This window comes from Setaria viridis, chromosome 1, assembly GCF_005286985.2.
Source record: "Setaria viridis chromosome 1, Setaria_viridis_v4.0, whole genome shotgun sequence".
In the NCBI taxonomy this organism is placed as follows: domain Eukaryota; kingdom Viridiplantae; phylum Streptophyta; class Magnoliopsida; order Poales; family Poaceae; genus Setaria; species Setaria viridis.
This window is the reverse complement of record NC_048263.2, coordinates 22,654,099-22,671,040: the sequence shown is the minus strand read 5'-3', so window position 1 is coordinate 22,671,040 and position 16,942 is coordinate 22,654,099. Positions and strand designations below refer to the sequence as shown.

The window sequence follows — 16,942 nt, the reverse complement described above, 5'->3', positions numbered from 1 at the left end:
TCCATCATGCATATTGATTTACTGTTACCGCACGCACCATTGAAATTACGTGCCTTCGTGCGCGCATATGGCGTGTCAGAGCGTCGTTGTACATACCTGCCCCAGAGGCCAGAGCCGTTACCACCTACCGTGCTAGCTACTCCGTAGCTACTAAGTCAAAAGTATTTGAGCTCACTTTTTTTTTCAAAAGTAAATCTATTTTTGTACAGCAAAATAGTTGACCGCCTGCCATGGGGAGAAGATATACGTGCACTTGCATCCGCATGTCATGCATGCATGTGTCCTCCTCGTTGCCACATCATCTACAATGTAGATAAGGGTATTCTTTTGTGTCCCCAAGACACGACACGATGGAACGGGACAAAGCAAGCAGAACGTACAGTATTGAGTACACCAAATCGAGGACGGTATTTTATTTAGATTCGCGTACTTGCTCCCTTCGCGTGGCCGCCGTGCTTCCATTCCATGCATATATCAAATCATCCGGCGCGCGGGGCGTGGTCAGTGGCGTGTCACGCCGAGTAGCTAATCTCAGCCGGCTGTCTAATCTTCCAGTTAAGCGCAAGTGGCAGCTAGCGGTGCGCATGGCCTGATGATTGATCGAATTAGTTGTATCAGCACAGTAGTGCTGGAACTGAGGTGACGCGCTAACAACAACTACCTGTACATTTTCATGCACACGCACTAATTAATAAGCACGAGACACTAGTTCTGGAAGACTAATGGATCATCAATGATTGCGTTAGTTGAAAAAGAGATCAGGGAGCAGGAAGAAACGACGACGACGCCGTCGGCCTGTACGATTAGCCTGCAGCCACAGAGAGATGCATGGCTATTGGCTGACCTGCCGTTGCTGCTGGCAACGTCGATCGGCCGTCGATGGCAGCCGCCGCTTTTTGCCGACACGGTACGCATGCACGTACAACGTCTCGCGGCCCGGCCTGGTCGGTTGGTGGCCCTCTGGCTGACTGGGCTATGTATAACTGCTGCTACACCTGGGCCAAGCTGACCTGTACAGCACACTCAGCGTACTTGAGTTGATTCCATGATAATCGACTCGATGCATGTGTGTGATTGAGACGCTATCAAACGAAAAACTCGGCGTGCGTTCAAAAACATCGCTCCAACACTACTACAGAACCTCCAAAACCTCTTTCACCGTCGGTTTGGGATCCTTCATATGCAATTCGGCAGTGATGGAGTACCCATCACTGTCAATTTTGGAAGCGACAGTGAAACCTTATTAAAAAAATGGCCCCACCCTGCTGCCCCGCCACCGCCTGCACCGCGCCTCCAGCGACCCCACACTACTGGGGAAAGCGCCGTCTACCGGTTGGGAACCCCCTTTAGTACCGGTTGTGCAATCGGTATTACTAGTAACCGGTACTAAAGTGGTATTAAAAAATTAAAAAAAATTGAAATCCACCGCCAGCCCCGCCCCCCCCCCTCCCCCAGCTGCCCTCCGCGCGCCCCCTCCCGCCGCCCGCCTCCGCCGCCCTCCCGCTGCCTGCCCCCGCCACCCCCGCCTAGCCCCTCCTCGCTACGCCACGCCGCCCCTCCGCTCGCCCCCCCCCCTCCGCCACGCCCCTCCACCTCCGCCCCTCCTCCCCACCCTGTTGCCCTCCGCCCCGTCACTACTCCTCACCGCCGGTGAGGGCGAGCGGAGCGGGGAGGGGAGGGGAGGCAGAGGAGGAGAGGAAGGTTGAGGGTGAGAGAGGAGAGAGATAGAGGAGGGGGGATACGGATGAAATAGATAAGATAGAGAGCGGCCGGTGTTGAGAAACAGATAAGGAGACGAACGGCCGGCGGATGGGAGGTCTTTAGTACCAAGTGGGAGTTCCACTCGGTATAAAGGTCGGATGGAGGCTCCACTCGGTACTAATGTGCCTTAGGGCCTTTAGTACCGGGTGGAGCCCCCACCCGGTACTAAAAGGGTGTCACGGGGGGCTCCTCGGGGACTATCCGTTAGGTCCGGTACTAATGCTCACATTAGTACCGGACTAAAATACAACCGGTACTGAGCCTAGGGACGAATGCTCGGTTTTCCAGTAGTGCCGCCGCTGCCTGCTCGCCCCTTCACCTCCGCCTCCGTGACCTCGCCGCCTCCACCATGCCTCTCTCGTCGCCGCTTCACCAGCAACGCGCCTCCGCAGATCCCGCCGCCGCCTCGCTCCCTCCATGTTCACCCACCGTGCCTCCATCTCCACCAGAGCGAGAGAGGGGGGAGGAAGGGCGGCAAACCTAGCTTGGCCCAGATCTAAGAGACGCCTTGCCCCTCCGGAGCCCGCCGTGCCTTTTCCCGGCTCGCCGCACCTGCATAAGCCGAAGCTGCCACGCTGGCCACCATGCCTCACTCGCCACGGTAGCCGCTCCCTATCCCCCCGCTGCCACTGCGCCTCCCCCCGCCACAGCTTGCCCCATCATCCGCTGCCGCCGCTCCTGACTTCAACCAGTGAGGGACGAGCGGAGGGGCAGGAGAGGGGCAGCGAAGGGGTCTTGTGGAGAGGGAGAGGGAGGGAGAGAAGGGGCTCCCTGCCAGGAGGGGAGGGGAAGCTCGCCGCCGGGAGGGGAGGGGAGGGAGGGGAGCGGCAGGGGGGAGAGGGAAGCAGAGGAGCGGTGGGGAGTAAGATAGAGATGAGAGGAGATAGATGGCGATGCCAGAGGAGGGGGAAGAGAGAGATGAGGGAGCCAGCGTGGGGTGAGTTGGAGCGGCCGTGAACCAATAGAGTTGGAGTTAATGAAATTTTCGGGTCCGGAACTCCACTATTGCCGTTGGGCGGTAGGAAAATCCGGCAGTAATAGTTATCACTGCCGTTTTGTTGCAAACCGGCGGTGATGCCTGTCTTCACTTGCCGATTGTGTTGTCTACAACAATTTTTCAGCATTTGTTGCTCGGATTCAGCTATCACTACTTGATTTTCTTAAACCGGCAGTAATAACCCGTCTAGGATAGCTATTTGTGTAGTAGCGCAACGACGTCTGAAAAATGATACTGACGTATTTGTCTCAAATATACTATATATAATTGCATCGTAGAGTACGTGGTCGTGATTAACTGATTATATACGTGTTTTAGCATCTGATTATATACAGTTAGGAAATACGTCTACAGGATGTACCATTTGATTCATTTATGGAATGGTTGAGAAACTTGATGGTGGTCCTTTCAGTTGGGTGATATTATTTTCTATTAAGAAAAGTTGATCATATGGTTTAAGAAAATTGGTTGAACATACAGCTATCCATGTATTACGGTGCACGTAACAAACACGCTCTGAAATATAACCGTTTACGCATAGAGAGGATAACTTTTGTACCTGGGGCGTGTTCCTTCTAAGCACGATGAAGGGACCGTACTACCACCGAATGAAGAGACAGCGAGCCCATACGAATTATAAAGGCGCTGCTGTGTTGGCCGCCTCAGCGTAGAGCACGTATGATCTCAGTCCCCAGACACGAGACGACATATGCATCACCGGGCATGTTGAGCGCGTAGCGTGTGATCGATGCCGCCACCTTGCATGCAAGCCACGTCCGCAGGGCCTGCGAGGCCGCGATCGTCGACCGACCCCATGTGTTTAATGCGCCGCAAGCAGCATGCAGCATGCTGCATGCTTAGCTTGCGAGCACCAGCCATGCTTCTGAGGAGTTGTGATATATCGATGCATGGTTGACCTGTCACTGTATATGCTTGTAACTTTCCTAGCAGCGTACTTATGCATGGACACGTATGCACCTACCGACTACTACCGTACCTATAATTGCAGATCGCAAGGGATTAATTATCATTGGTGCGTGATTGGCTTGAGCATGTGTTTAATTCAGGGGATACGACCATATGCGTGCACGGATCGACCACCGGCAGGTACGCTTTGGTGCCAAATTAATATTTTGGGACCGGAGATGTTTCTGGCTGCACCGTCGGTGATACCCCGTCGGAGCGTACTTTCGCAGACCTGAGGTGGAGCCCATCTTTAGTTGCGTGTGACTAGGGCGTAGGTATGGTTGAATTTTTTTTCTACTTTCTGCACAGAGCTTATAATAAGATACACTAGCAATAATGCGATGGTCCTTGAGTCCTGGATTGAGGACCATTTTTACATGTTATCCGCTAGCTATACTACGCACCTTCTGAAGCTGCAACATTTCGAAAATGCAACACTCTGATGTTTTGGGAAAGGTGAACCTTCTGTTCATTCCTTTATATTACGGGACTAAAAGAGAGTCAAATAACGCAGAAAGAGAAATCAAGCAGCTCGAAATTTCAACCTCTATATTTTATTTTATTACGGCATAGTACGTGCAGGCGCAGAGATTCGAATTCCAATTCCAGAGGGCTCAGTTGGGGTTCCGGGGACCAGCAGCTGTCCGGCCACGCGCTCGCTCCGGGACGAGCCCGCCGCATGGGCCCTGGATAAAGTGGGCCTCCCGCTTGCAGCTTGGTGGAGCCCGCGCGTTTTGATGGGCAGCCCGCGGACAGGAGCGGCGCGACAGCGTGGATGGACATAGACCGGGTCGGGCTCGGGGCCTGCGATGTCGACCTGGCGACGTGTTCGCTGCAGGGAGCACAAGACTTTTCTCCTGCAAGTACTACACTGTACCGGAATGGCAGAATGACGCAGCTAATTCTGGTGCAAATCACGAGGAACGGTCTCCTGCACAGTGGAGAGGAAACAAAGATAGTTTAATTGAACAAAAAGTAATATTAACAAAAAAAGGTGTAACTTGGAACATGAGTTGAAACTTCAGCAGCGGAAGGAAGGTACGCATTTTTCTTTCACCGATCGAGTACCCCGTAGATGCTTCGAAATGACTCCAACCTACTAGAGTCGATCTAGCGTATTACTAATCTTCAATTCGTCATGGTTCACTGATACGTACTAGGCTTGGTAGCTGATGCTCTAATACAGGTACGACGCTTGAGATCCAATCACCCTCTTTCGTACAAACAGGGCAAAGTGCCACTGCGGTAGTGTAAAGAAGCTTACTACACCCGTTTCGATCGTTCAATAAAGGCTCAACGTTTTTAGCGGTAGTCAAATCCGACACAAAACCATGGTGGGCCGAGGAATCGAGCTCTGACGACGTAGGCCGCGCGCGCGATGTGTAGATAGAGCGACTGCAGAACGTTCCGCCCTGGTGGGACCCTGTGTTTTTCACTTCGCTGACTGCAACGACCGCTAGCTGCCCCACGCTCTCTCGTCTAGTGCATGTGCATGCATGGGCACCCTGCTCCGCCGCTTTGCTTGCTACAGCTCGGGAGGGTGGAGTGGCAAGAAAAGGTGGCTGGCTGGGGTTGAGGCGGGCATTCTCAGCTCGTGCGCAGCTGCCACCGACCGTCAAGCTAGAGTACCTCGACCCGGGCGGGGTCTCCCTCCTGTGGCTCGTAATCGAGCTGCCGACCTGGCGTACGTCAAAATGGCCAAACCATATGGCCTGGGGGGTCCCTCTTGTCCCGAACGTGACGGCTTCTGACACGTAAACCGAATCCGGTGTCCGGCGGCGACCGACTACCACTACAAGTGGAGCATAGGCATTCCGTGTTGATCGACGGCTCTCCTTGGAGAAGAAATTAGAAAGCGAGATAGAAACCGGCAGGGAGGTTCGTTCTTGGAGAGTCTTTGGACGGGGCACGCGTCTGCACGTTAACTTCTCGCGAAAAGGTCAAAGAAGAAAACCAAGGAGTTTGCCGTCCTCTGTTTCCGTCTCCAGACCAGAACAGCAGCGCCACGTTTACCGGCGGCAAATAGTACGTCAGCTCGCGAGAGCCGGCCGAGAGAGGCCATTTTCCAAGCAGGATCAGGTAGGGTCCGCGGAACAGATCGCCCAGCGCCAGCTGTCCGGCCACGTGCTCGCCCCGGGGGAGGCCGCCTGCCCGCCTCGCGGGCCCCGGATGAAGTGGGCCTCTCCGGCTCTCCCTCCTCTGTCTGCCTCGTCGGTGAGAGGGTGGGTAGGGACCCCTCGTCGTTGATGGGCTGCCGCTGCCCAGGCCCCAGGGACACGGAGCAGCGCCACGGCGGCATGCCGACATGGGCGTCCACGTCGCCTCTCGACCGACCGTGTCCTACTGCTCAACCGAGCTTGGTTTCACTCGCACAAATCGCATGTTTTCGACGGCCATGCTCAGTTGCTCGCTTGATGGCGTGGTAATTGAATTCTCGGTTCTAGGCTTCTAGCTGGTCAAAGTGAAGCAGTAGTATTGCTAGAGCCACACAAGTCACGCGGACGGAATTTCAGGATGGAACACAAAGCCACACGAAATGTGTGATGCTTTGTGGATGTCCTCGGTGAAATGGGAAGGTCTTATTAGGCATGCCTATGCATTAAAAGGTATAGAAAGAATAGTGTTTTCCCTTTCCTTTTTCGATAGATGTTGAAGTATATTTTGTCCATCTCAAATGAACGGTCACAGTTTCTACTACTCCCTATATACATGTATACGCCACACCTCAGAGTAAATGAACATAAATCTTGTTATTGCATTTGTCGGGACGTAAACATGCCACACGGAATGGAACATGTGATATCTATCTCTATGGTCATTGAATCGGAAAAGGTTATCTAGCCACAAGGATACATCCCACGCACTTGCGAAAAAATGCAAAAAGAGGAATATTCTTTTCTTTACCTTTCCTTTTTGCAAGAAAGGCAAGGTCTCCCTCGCGCTCGAGACATATCCCTTAGCGAAACGGAAAGCCCTATCCCCTTAGCAAAACGGAAAGCCCTTTTGATTACAGGCACATAGCACATGGTATTATAGTGTTTTGGTAACTCTTATGTTAGGTGTTGAATGGAAATGTGAAAGATATACTTTTCTTTTGGTTTCCTCTCTTTTGAAATGGATATTAAAATGATAGTTTCACTATCTCGAAAATTATAACGATTGTAGTGTCACTTCCCAAATTCATAGCATCAAAATATATGGCTATGAAGATATAAGTAAAAAATGATAAATTTGGAAAAAAAACGTTGACCGAAATTGAAAAGGAGAGAAAACCATGAGTGAGGGAATTAAATAAAATTTCAAAACGAAAACAGAGGAGACGGATTTGAATTAGTACGACATAATTTTTTTTCAAGGAATAATAGAAAAAAATGGTCCAGCGCCCGTGGATTCTTGAAAATGACTCTAAGCTACAGTCTAGAGCAATATTCTCCACTCACTCGTGTTTGACCATGATGTGGTCACAATCAGCCTCCACCACCTTTCCTTAAAACAAGACAAATCGACATCATTATGTTCAACGTAAATGCTAAGATAGTGCTCTCTCAACCCCATAATAATATTCAAGTTCTCAAAGGAAAAAACCCATAATATTCAAACTCTACTCTCAGAAAACAAATATATATAAATGCCACGTCTAAAATCAAAATAATATAAGTGCCCATATAATAAACCCAGTAGTATCTATCAGTATATCCAGCGGTGCAGCACACGTCGGCCCAAACCCGGTGGCCCCCGCCGTTCGATGCGAAATCAATCACGGGGCTAAACGTGCCTGCACGGGCCCCACCGCCCTCATAAACCCGCCTCAAGAACTAAAAAGCTTCCTTCCTCAGCAACCCACCACCACCCATCCGCCTCCTCCCCCCTCCGGCCCTCCCCTTCTCCTTAACCCTCTCCCTCGCCTCCACCACCACCGCTTCATCCCCTCCACCTCTTCCTCTCCCCCCGAGGAGGCCGCCGCTCCCATGCCCGCCGGCGCCCGGCCCGAAAAGCCCGAGCCGGACCGCGACCGCGAGGCCTAGCAGTGCCGTTTTTTGGGTACACGGCGCGGGAAGCGATGGCGAAGCCGACCCCGGTGGCCTCGGCGGAGGAGGCGGCTGCGCTGCGGCGCCGGCTGAGGCGGCTGGTGGCAGCGGTGGCGGCCGGGAGTGCGGACGCGGAGGCCTTCGACGAGGCGGCCGAGGCGCTCGCCAAGCTCAGGGACGCCGAGCTCGGCCCCCGGAAGGACCGCGCTGGTGCTGGCGGCGGCGGCGGCGGGGTGAACAAGGGCGGGGCGGAGGCCGCCGTGGTGCCGGAGCAGTTCCTGTGCCCCATCTCCTCGGAGATCATGAGGGATCCCGTCGTCCTCGCCTCCGGCCAGGTACTTGCTCCCAATGCCTTCCTTGGGTTCGGGGTTGTGTTGGGTTGGATTAGATTGCGCGACCGTTACTTGTCAAACAGGAGTGTTCGTTGTCTCCGATTCGGGGGTTTTATTTACTAGGGTTAAATCGTTGTTGCTCGACCCGTGGTAACTGTGACAGGGGAAGCAAAGCAAGAATGTTTAGCCTTAATACGATTTTTCAAAGAAAAAAATGAAGTGCGATTTAATTGTGACTTCCCCCAAGGGATCGAGTGGATGGATTTCGAATTGCCTTTGAGCGCTACCGGTTGTTTCTTAATTCACCTTCCCCGCGTAACTACTGTTGATTGCCCCTCCCTTGTCCTCATCCTACTCTGTGCTGCTGCAACGTCTGAACCTCCAAACACAGCTGAAATTAAATTCGTGGTGTGCCAGAAGCTTCTGATGAATCCGCCACCTGTCCCTTTCCTGGTTCCTACAGTTTTGTTCCTATCCCTTTATTTCTTTCTGGACTTCAATTTTTCCCCCTGCTACTTTTTGCTCATGATTCGCCGCTCTTCCGTGATGTGATTGAGGTTGCTGAGCAGTGTTTTCAAAATTTCCATCTACTAGTATCTTTTTTGGACTGTTGCATTTGTTACAGTCAGATTTTCTTTTTTGTCATTTGATTATTCTGAGAAGGCGAGGATTAGAACTTTCTCTTTCAGCGCACCTGTTGCTTTTGTCGTTCTATTAACTGGTGGACATTCTTCAGGCATGGGCTAAAATAGACTACTTTTACTGGGCGGCAGATTATTCTATTTTTATGTGCTGTCCTTAATTTCTGAACCTCTTGTCCAGCTCTTGAAAATTACGGTTGCCGATTGAATAAGTGCTCCATTCCTGTTCTACTTTCTCCATGGCAAGTGCATAGAAATGAACCCACATGGCGTTTCATCCTCTGCTACGCAACCCCGTGCGCTTCTGCTTCATTTCCAGCGATGACATTGCGTGCTCGAAGGCGAGACCCAGTTTTCATGGCCTGGATTTGGAGTCAGGAGGATTTATTATTCCAATAGGAAAATTAAGTTTCAGATGGGTGCTACCATTTTGACCCTCTGACGTCCCCCATGCTAAGACATTGCATGTGACTCGAGTTATTGCCATGTTCACATGCCGTTCCTCTGCTCTTCTTTGCATGGGCATATCATAAAAAGATTCAGCTTTTATGGTGAGAGATTTTGTTTGCATCGTTCTGTCGGTGTGATGGGAGTACCACGACAATTGAACAACCCATCAGCTATTTTTGGCCAGCTATTGATGCTGTGGTAGTGGTCCTTGTTTGCTGAGACTTTCATGCCCGCAAACTTTGTACCTCGGTTGATTTCTTTCCGGGTTGTTCTTGGTTCATGTTTCAATCGCTTGGTTTCTTCCCGGATTGTTTTTGGTTCCTGTTTTAATTGCTTTAAACACTCAAGTAAAAGTTTATCTTTGTTTCAATGGTTTGCTGTATGTATTATGCTGAATTCACTAAGAAACTATGTGTTGTGTTTGCACGATGGGTAAGTTATGTCGAATCAAAGAAAGTTGCAATATACGATATTTCTGGAGTGGACTAAGAGTGTAACAGGGCTGCTTGCTCTTTACTCAACTACTGAAGTTACTTTTAAACATTGGGTTTTGATTTTTCAATAATAGGGTTTTAACACTGAAGTTGCATGTCCCTTTCAAGATATGCTGTATCCCATACTAGCTCTGCTATATTGACCTAGTCCTGCCTTTGTCGGTGTGTCTTATTCAGGATTTATTGTTTAGTTCAGGAGAAGGAAAAAGGTGCGCATATGAACTTTTTCTTGAAATCGGGTCTCATATTAGGCAGTGTGCATTAATGATTGATGCCATTTCTCAAAATTCTTTCTATTTAACTCCTATTTCTTATGGTCCCGATTTTGACATTGTGTATTGGTGCATTCATATCCTTCTTTTAGCATTTCATATTTTCATGATACAATCTTGAGATAACACTTTTGCACCTTGTGCAGACGTATGATCGCCACTTCATTCAAGAATGGTTAGGTGCTGGAAACCGAACATGTCCGCAGACCCAGCAAGTCCTTTCAAATACAATTCTCATTCCGAACCACCTTGTGAGAAGCATGATCTCACAGTGGTGCACGGATAATGGGATCACTCTGCCACCAGTGGAGAACCAAGAAGAAGATCTGGTCACAAAAAATGAGCGGAAGACATTTAGTAAAATATTTGAGAGGATTGCATCGTCATCAAACCTATCTGAGCAGAGGGAAGCTATTAAAGATCTCAGGCTGCTGACTAAGTGCAACAGTTCACTAAGAGCAGCCATTGGAGAGAAACCGGATTCAATCTCTCAGATGATTTCCACTGTGTCCAATCCAGAGCTAGAAAATAATGCAGAAGTTCTGGAGGATATGGTGACAACTATTCTTAATCTTTCAATTCATGAGAGCAACAAGAAGATCATTGGAGATGATCCATTGGCAATCCCGTTCCTCATAAGGGCCTTACAGTCAGGAACCATGGAGGCTCGCAGCAATTCCGCAGCTGCCATCTTCAGTTTGTCTGCTCTTAACAGCAACAAGGCTAAGATTGGTGAATTAGGTGCCATGAGGCCTCTGGTGGATCTCCTTGAACATGGCAGCATGATAGCCAAGAAAGATGCTGCTTCGGCCATCTTCAACCTCTGCATGCTGCATGAAAACAAATCAAGGGCCAGCAAGAGCGGGGTCATCGACGTGACCTTGAAAGCTATCGCAGATGACTTGCTTGTGGATGAGTCCCTGGCCATCCTTGCTCTGCTGTCGGGCGACCACGAGACGGTGGAGGAGATCGGTGAGACCGGTGGTGTGGCCTCCATGCTCCGTGTCATAAAGGAGGACCAGTGCAAGCGCAACAAGGAGAACGCGGCGGCGGTCCTCTTTGCGGTCTGCATGTATGACCGTACCAAGCTGCGGGAGGTTGCGGAGGACGAGAACCTGAACGGGTCCCTTGCCTGGCTCACGCAGAATGGCACCTCGAGAGCGCGGCGGAAGGCTTCCGGGATCCTCGACAAGATGAAGAGGGCTGTGCACCACACTCACTACTCTTGCTAGTGCCCTGCCTGCCCACCCGCCCGCCATGGTTGTGTAGTTATGGCCTTATGGGAATAATGGGGGTGCTGGTTTCTTCGCTGTATATATAAATTCGGTTGCATATATACTCTTGGTCTTTGGTTTGGTACATATGAGGTTACAGTCTCGGTCTTGTAGAGTAAGTGGTGATTTTTCCTCTGAAAGCGTTCGTGTTCGCCTCATCATCTGAATTTGCAGTTTTCACATGTATATCTGCAGGTCTGATCATGATGCAATCGCATGAAATTTTGTCACAGAAGATGGGCCTTGTTTGATCATGATTTGTGACACCTTTTCTGTTGACACGGGTCAACATTCCCCGTGACAGATGGGTTGCTGAGACGTATGGCTCACGCGTTGTCGAATCAGATACCTAATCTGCTGATTTGTGTACAGCTAGTGGAGTAGGTCCCTTTCAGGTCTGCCGGCGAACCTTCCTCCGGCTGTCACGACCACGAGCATACGGGAGAGAACCACAGAGCGTGGGCTGTCTGGACTTAGGCTGAAGAACGTCAGATGTTGAGGTCCAGTCAGAAGTTACGTTGCGCTGCGTTTTATCATGTCGTTGTCACCTCACTTGTTGACGCCCCCATCGCATTTTGGTCGCAGAATCTTTTTGTTGTTCAAGGTACCGAAAGTTGCTTGCCATTGTAGCCGTGATTATTCTACGTTGATCAGGTTGTTGGCTGGAAGTTCGATACAGGCCGTGCGATCTGTAACAGCAATCGCGTACCATGCTTACCAGCGGTGTCTGGAGCATATGTGTAGAACAGACCGGATGTGCGTGGAAATTGCCACCGAAATAGCCATGAAATCACGTTGAACGAACGAAACATTGCCGAGAAGCGAAGGGTCGGAAGGAGATGATCAGAATTTGGAGCATGTTTCTAGTGCCAAAAATTTGTTCCAGACTTCCAGTTTACAGACAACTTTTTCAGGAAACAGGTATACTCCCTCCATCCCAAATTATATGTCGTTTTGCCTTTTTTAGATTCATAGATATTATTATACATTTAGACATAGGGTATATCTAAGTGCATAACAAAATTTATAAATTTAATAAAGCTAAAATGACCTATAATTTGGGACGAAGGGAGTAGTAGAAACTAAATGTTTGGTGAGGGGAGATTTGTTGGCCACAGTTTTGCTTTTAGGGTGCGTTTGGTTGGGCTGTGGCTTTGGAAAAGCTGCTGTGAGCTGTGGGCTGTGGAAAAGCAGCTGTGAGAAAGCAGCTGTGGGAAAAGCAGAAGACCGTTTGGTTAGAGGAGCCGTGAAACTGTAGGCTGTGTAAGAAATACCTATAATACCCCTAAAGGTCTGTGAGTGTGTTTATAGGTAAATTGCTGGTAACAAAATAATGCATTCACTAGTTCAAATGTAAACCACTATTTTAGGAAGAAAAAAAATAAATTTTATATGTTTTTCATCCATTAAAGTAATTGGTCCACATAAATAGAACTATCCATCAAAAGTTCTATACAAGGATGCTATCCCTCAACATTACTCTCCTCCTCTCGCACTAACCAAAGGATCAGCTATCCTAGTACGAATGGTATTCATGATATCCTCATTCTCCACATCGTCACTATCATCTCCTTGTGTTTGTCTCATACCACATGTATGTTGTACCAAGTAATCCTCATCATCATCACATCTCTTGAGCTCCTTATCACACAAATTGTTGTCACGAATAAAATTATGCAATGCAAGACAAGCCATAATGATATGTTTCTGAGTCCGAGGTGAGAAACTTGGCATGTTCTTCAAAATACGCCACTTCTGCTTTAAGACTCCAAAAGACCTTTCAATGACATTACGAAGAGATGAATGCAAGAAATTGAACATCTAGTACTTTCCTTGAGGAGGCCCCAAACGATGCTGAAATTTTGGTATATGGTATGTGCTTCCTTTGAAAGGCGCAAGATATCCAATTCGGTTTGGGTAACCTGAGTCCACAAGATAATACTTTCCTACAAAATCAAGTTAGTAAGGTACATAATAATACAAATATTGCTAATTTGTTGAAAGAACCATGTATACCTTTAGGAGGCATGGGAAATGAAGAAAAATTTGCCAATGCATGATTGAGGATACGTGTGTCATGTGCAGAACCCGGCCACCCGGTAACCGCAAAGGTGAACCTCATATCAAAGTCACAAATAGCTAGCACATTTTGAGATGTATATCCATGACGGCATGTGTGGTTAACCACTTCGTCCACTGGTACTACCACTTTGACATGTGAACCATCTATTGCTCCAATTGCGCCTTTAAAGTATGGCCAAAAACGGTCCTCTCTCACCCTTTCATGCTCCGTAGAAAAAGTAGGATCTCTCGGCTTAATATTGTCCTTAGCTAACTTGCGCAAACATTTCAACACTTCGTGAAACTTCATGTGAACTGTCCAAAGTGACCGTGTGAAACGATTTTCAGTTTGTGAAAAAGATTGTGGTCCTCCGATGATCCACAGAAACATTGCCAATGACTCAGTAGACAAAACATTGTTGGTTGAGGTCAATCCGTAAGTAGAGACTAGCAAGTCATGAAGTTTATCGAAAACCTCGGTGCTCATCCAAAACATCTTATAAAAATATCTCGGACGTGACATACACCTCATCACCCATTGAATTTCAGTTTCTGACATTTCCCTGTATTCAGCTTTGTGCAAATACCGCTCAATATACAAGTTGCCCATTTCTCCAATAGCACCAGCATGTTGTTCAAGTTCAGCTAGCAGTAGTAGTCCTTTTTGTCCTCCTTTGGCCACATCTCCCAATCTATCATCCATCTACATAAGACATTAGTACATTAATAATTAAATACAACAAATATCTTGACAATACTAAATGAAAAAGCTAAACATAACACACTAATAGATAAATAATGTTTCAATATAGGGTAACAAATTATGGTTCAACATAGGGAAATTGTTGTCACATATGACAATAAAATAATTTGACAAACATGGAAACAAATCAGTGGCGCTTCATCATCTCCTTTTCTAGCTCCCTCTCAATCAAATCCAGTCTGCCTTTAGCTGTTTCTAGAGAGCTAAAGAGCTCCCTAAATTCAGGGTTAACAATTACGGAAGCGGCTGTGTGCATTAGAGCAGTTCCTTCTTGCACCCCACATTCTTTCACCATCTTCATAGTCTCGGTAATGGTAGGAACTAGGTTAGTTGGAGGAGCTGATGATGCTTCAACACTTGTGGAGATCCTTTCCGCAGCATTTTCTATCTTCAAACAAGTGGACTTGTACAAACGAAAGAATGGGCTCTTCTCATCCTTCTCTTCAACACCAATAGAGGTACCTTTGCGTTTCCTTTTTTCTAGGTTCACTGTCATATCCTTCTGCGTAGGTTTTGCTATCTTATCCATATTCTCATCACTTGCCTCATCGGATGATATATTTCCAGGACAGGATGCAGAAGACCCAGTTACATGTGCCTTGCCAAACCAGATATGCAGGTCATCGAGAAACTTGGGTCCTTGTTTTCGAAACTTAATATGGTGGCATTTGGTTCCTTTCTCACGATTGTTGCATCTCTACAATTAGAAAAAAAAATTAGCAAGGCACACCATAACAAAGAATGGGAAGAATATAATTATCAAGAAACATAGTTCTTACAGCAAGATGTTCGTCCCAACATTCGTCTGAGCAGCCAGTTTGTTTTGCCTCATCCCATCCAAGACCAGTTGCACAATTCTTGAACTCCATAAACGTTGAATACTCATTTTTCAGAAGATCTAACTTGTTCTTCAATTATTTTTTTATTCTCCTATCACCGGATTTTTCTGCAAACTTGGAAACAACGTTCTTCCAACCGGTAGTAGTGAAAATTCCCATCGGCCTATTCCCTGCTTCAATCTCTTCTTTGCAGGCATCAATCAAATGCCTTAAAAAAGTATCACCCCAATCCGCATTATCACCCATTCTTCAACCAATCAAAGAAAACTCATAGGAACTAAGCTAAGACATAACTATGAAGCCAACTATCCAACTATTAAACTAACGAGAAATAAATAAGCATAGATGTCCAAGTACAAATGTTCATCCATTATATATTTTTGAATTATCATTTTGCATTTAACCATACTGAGTACAATTGATTGTTCATACCTCAAGAAATTCCTTTTCGCAGGTAGCGTCCTATTTGATTTTGTGTTGTAATTGTACCCGACAACATAAAACAATTGAAATAGTGTAAATGATTTATACGAAACAAGTGTTATAAAAAAAATTGGTTGAAAAGGAAAAATGGGAAAACATACCTTGGGTGTATATGCTCCTGGTGACCAGGAGCAGGTGCAGGGGCCGGCGATGGGGCGCCCTCCTGTTGAAGCTAGGGGGCGGCGGGTGGTGTCAGGGGGCCGGCGGGAAGGGCTCAGGGGGCCCGCGACGGGGGCCTGGCGGCGGGTGTCGGGGGTGGCGATGGGGGCCCGGCGGCGGGTGTCAGGAGGAGGCGGCGGCCGTCAGGGGGCCGGCGGCGGGCCTCAGGGGGCGGCGACGGGAGCCTGGCGGCAGCCGACAGGGGGCGGCAGCGGGCGTGGGGGGGGGGGGGCGACGATGGGGGACTGGCGGCGGCCGTCATATTGGCCGGCGACGGGGGCCTGGTGATGGGGGGGGTGGCGGCGGGCGTCACGGGGCCGACGGTGGGGACCCGACGATGGGGGGCGGCGGACGGGCGTTAGGGGGCGGCGGCGCGAGGCCCGGCGGCCAGGGGAGGCGGACGGTGGGCGGCCGGCGGCCGGCGGCCAGGGGAGGCGGACGGCCAGCCGACGGCCAAGGCCGGCGGGCGGTGGGATGGCGCTGTGCGGGGGGCGGCGGAGAGGAGCGGTCCGGTTGTTTTCGCGTGCGGGAGAAAAAATAGATCTGAAAGGGTACATCATAACCAGTGGCAGGTGGGTAATTTTTTGCCCCAAAAGCACTTGAAAGTAGGGGGAGAGGTGCTTTTAGATTTGTACTACCATGAAAGCTGCTTTTGGGCAAAAGCATCAATGATTTTGGAACCCTTTGGTTGGCTTTTGACTTTTGCAAAAGCAAAAGCAGGTTGGAAAGCCCAACCAAAGAGGGCCTTAGTGCTTCTGCTCCCTTGTATGGGTCATATAGTTAAAATTTTTTTGTATGTGTGGTTTTAATCCCCACCTGATGTGTCTGTAACTCTTATTCGGTTTAATGAAGGGTGAAGCTCCTCAAAATAAAAAACATAGCCTGGCCCAACGGAGTAGATTAGTTACAAACTTACGAGTTTTGCTTCAAAAAGCCTATCACGATTGCACACTTAATCGTGTAGACGTTGAAATGGACAGAAGACCGTGCATTCAGTTTCAGCCTGCAAATTTCTTCGACATATCACGCAAGTTATTGGACCTTGTCCAAAAATAAACAATATCCTCATCCTAAAATATGAGAGATTATGAGTTTGCAAAAATAAGCTGTATGCACTTGCAGAGGGATGATTTACTTTATAAGATAGAGTATTAATATCTACCACGTCAATGAACTAAACTATCAAAGTATATTTCATAATAGATCTGACTATGATTATTTGATATTGTAAATATTATTGTTATTTTTTTCTATGAACTTGATCGACATAGACTAGTCCGATGAAATTAAATTCCTGTTATTTTCAGGATAGAGGGAGTAACATATAAGCTGTCAAATCGGTGTGAAAATTAGAGGGTGTTTGGTTTCAGGGAGTTAAGTTTAGTCCCGAATGTTTAGATACTAATTAGGAGTATTAAATAT

General features: G+C 48.3%; 1 protein-coding gene and 1 pseudogene across 1 annotated transcript; one reads left to right on the top strand and one right to left on the bottom strand.

Moving 5' to 3' along the window:
* The first annotated feature begins 7,564 nt into the window (after positions 1-7,564).
* Positions 7,565-11,373, top strand: LOC117851524 (U-box domain-containing protein 9). Its single transcript, XM_034733356.2, has 2 exons — positions 7,565-8,087; positions 10,088-11,373. The coding sequence occupies exons 1-2, from the start codon at positions 7,785-7,787 to the stop codon at positions 11,171-11,173; spliced, it is 1,389 nt and encodes a 462-aa protein (XP_034589247.1). The 5' UTR covers positions 7,565-7,784; the 3' UTR covers positions 11,174-11,373.
* A 2,767-nt stretch (positions 11,374-14,140) lies between these two features.
* LOC140221400 (uncharacterized) lies at positions 14,141-15,124 on the bottom strand (annotated as a pseudogene).
* Positions 15,125-16,942: the final 1,818 nt, after the last annotated feature.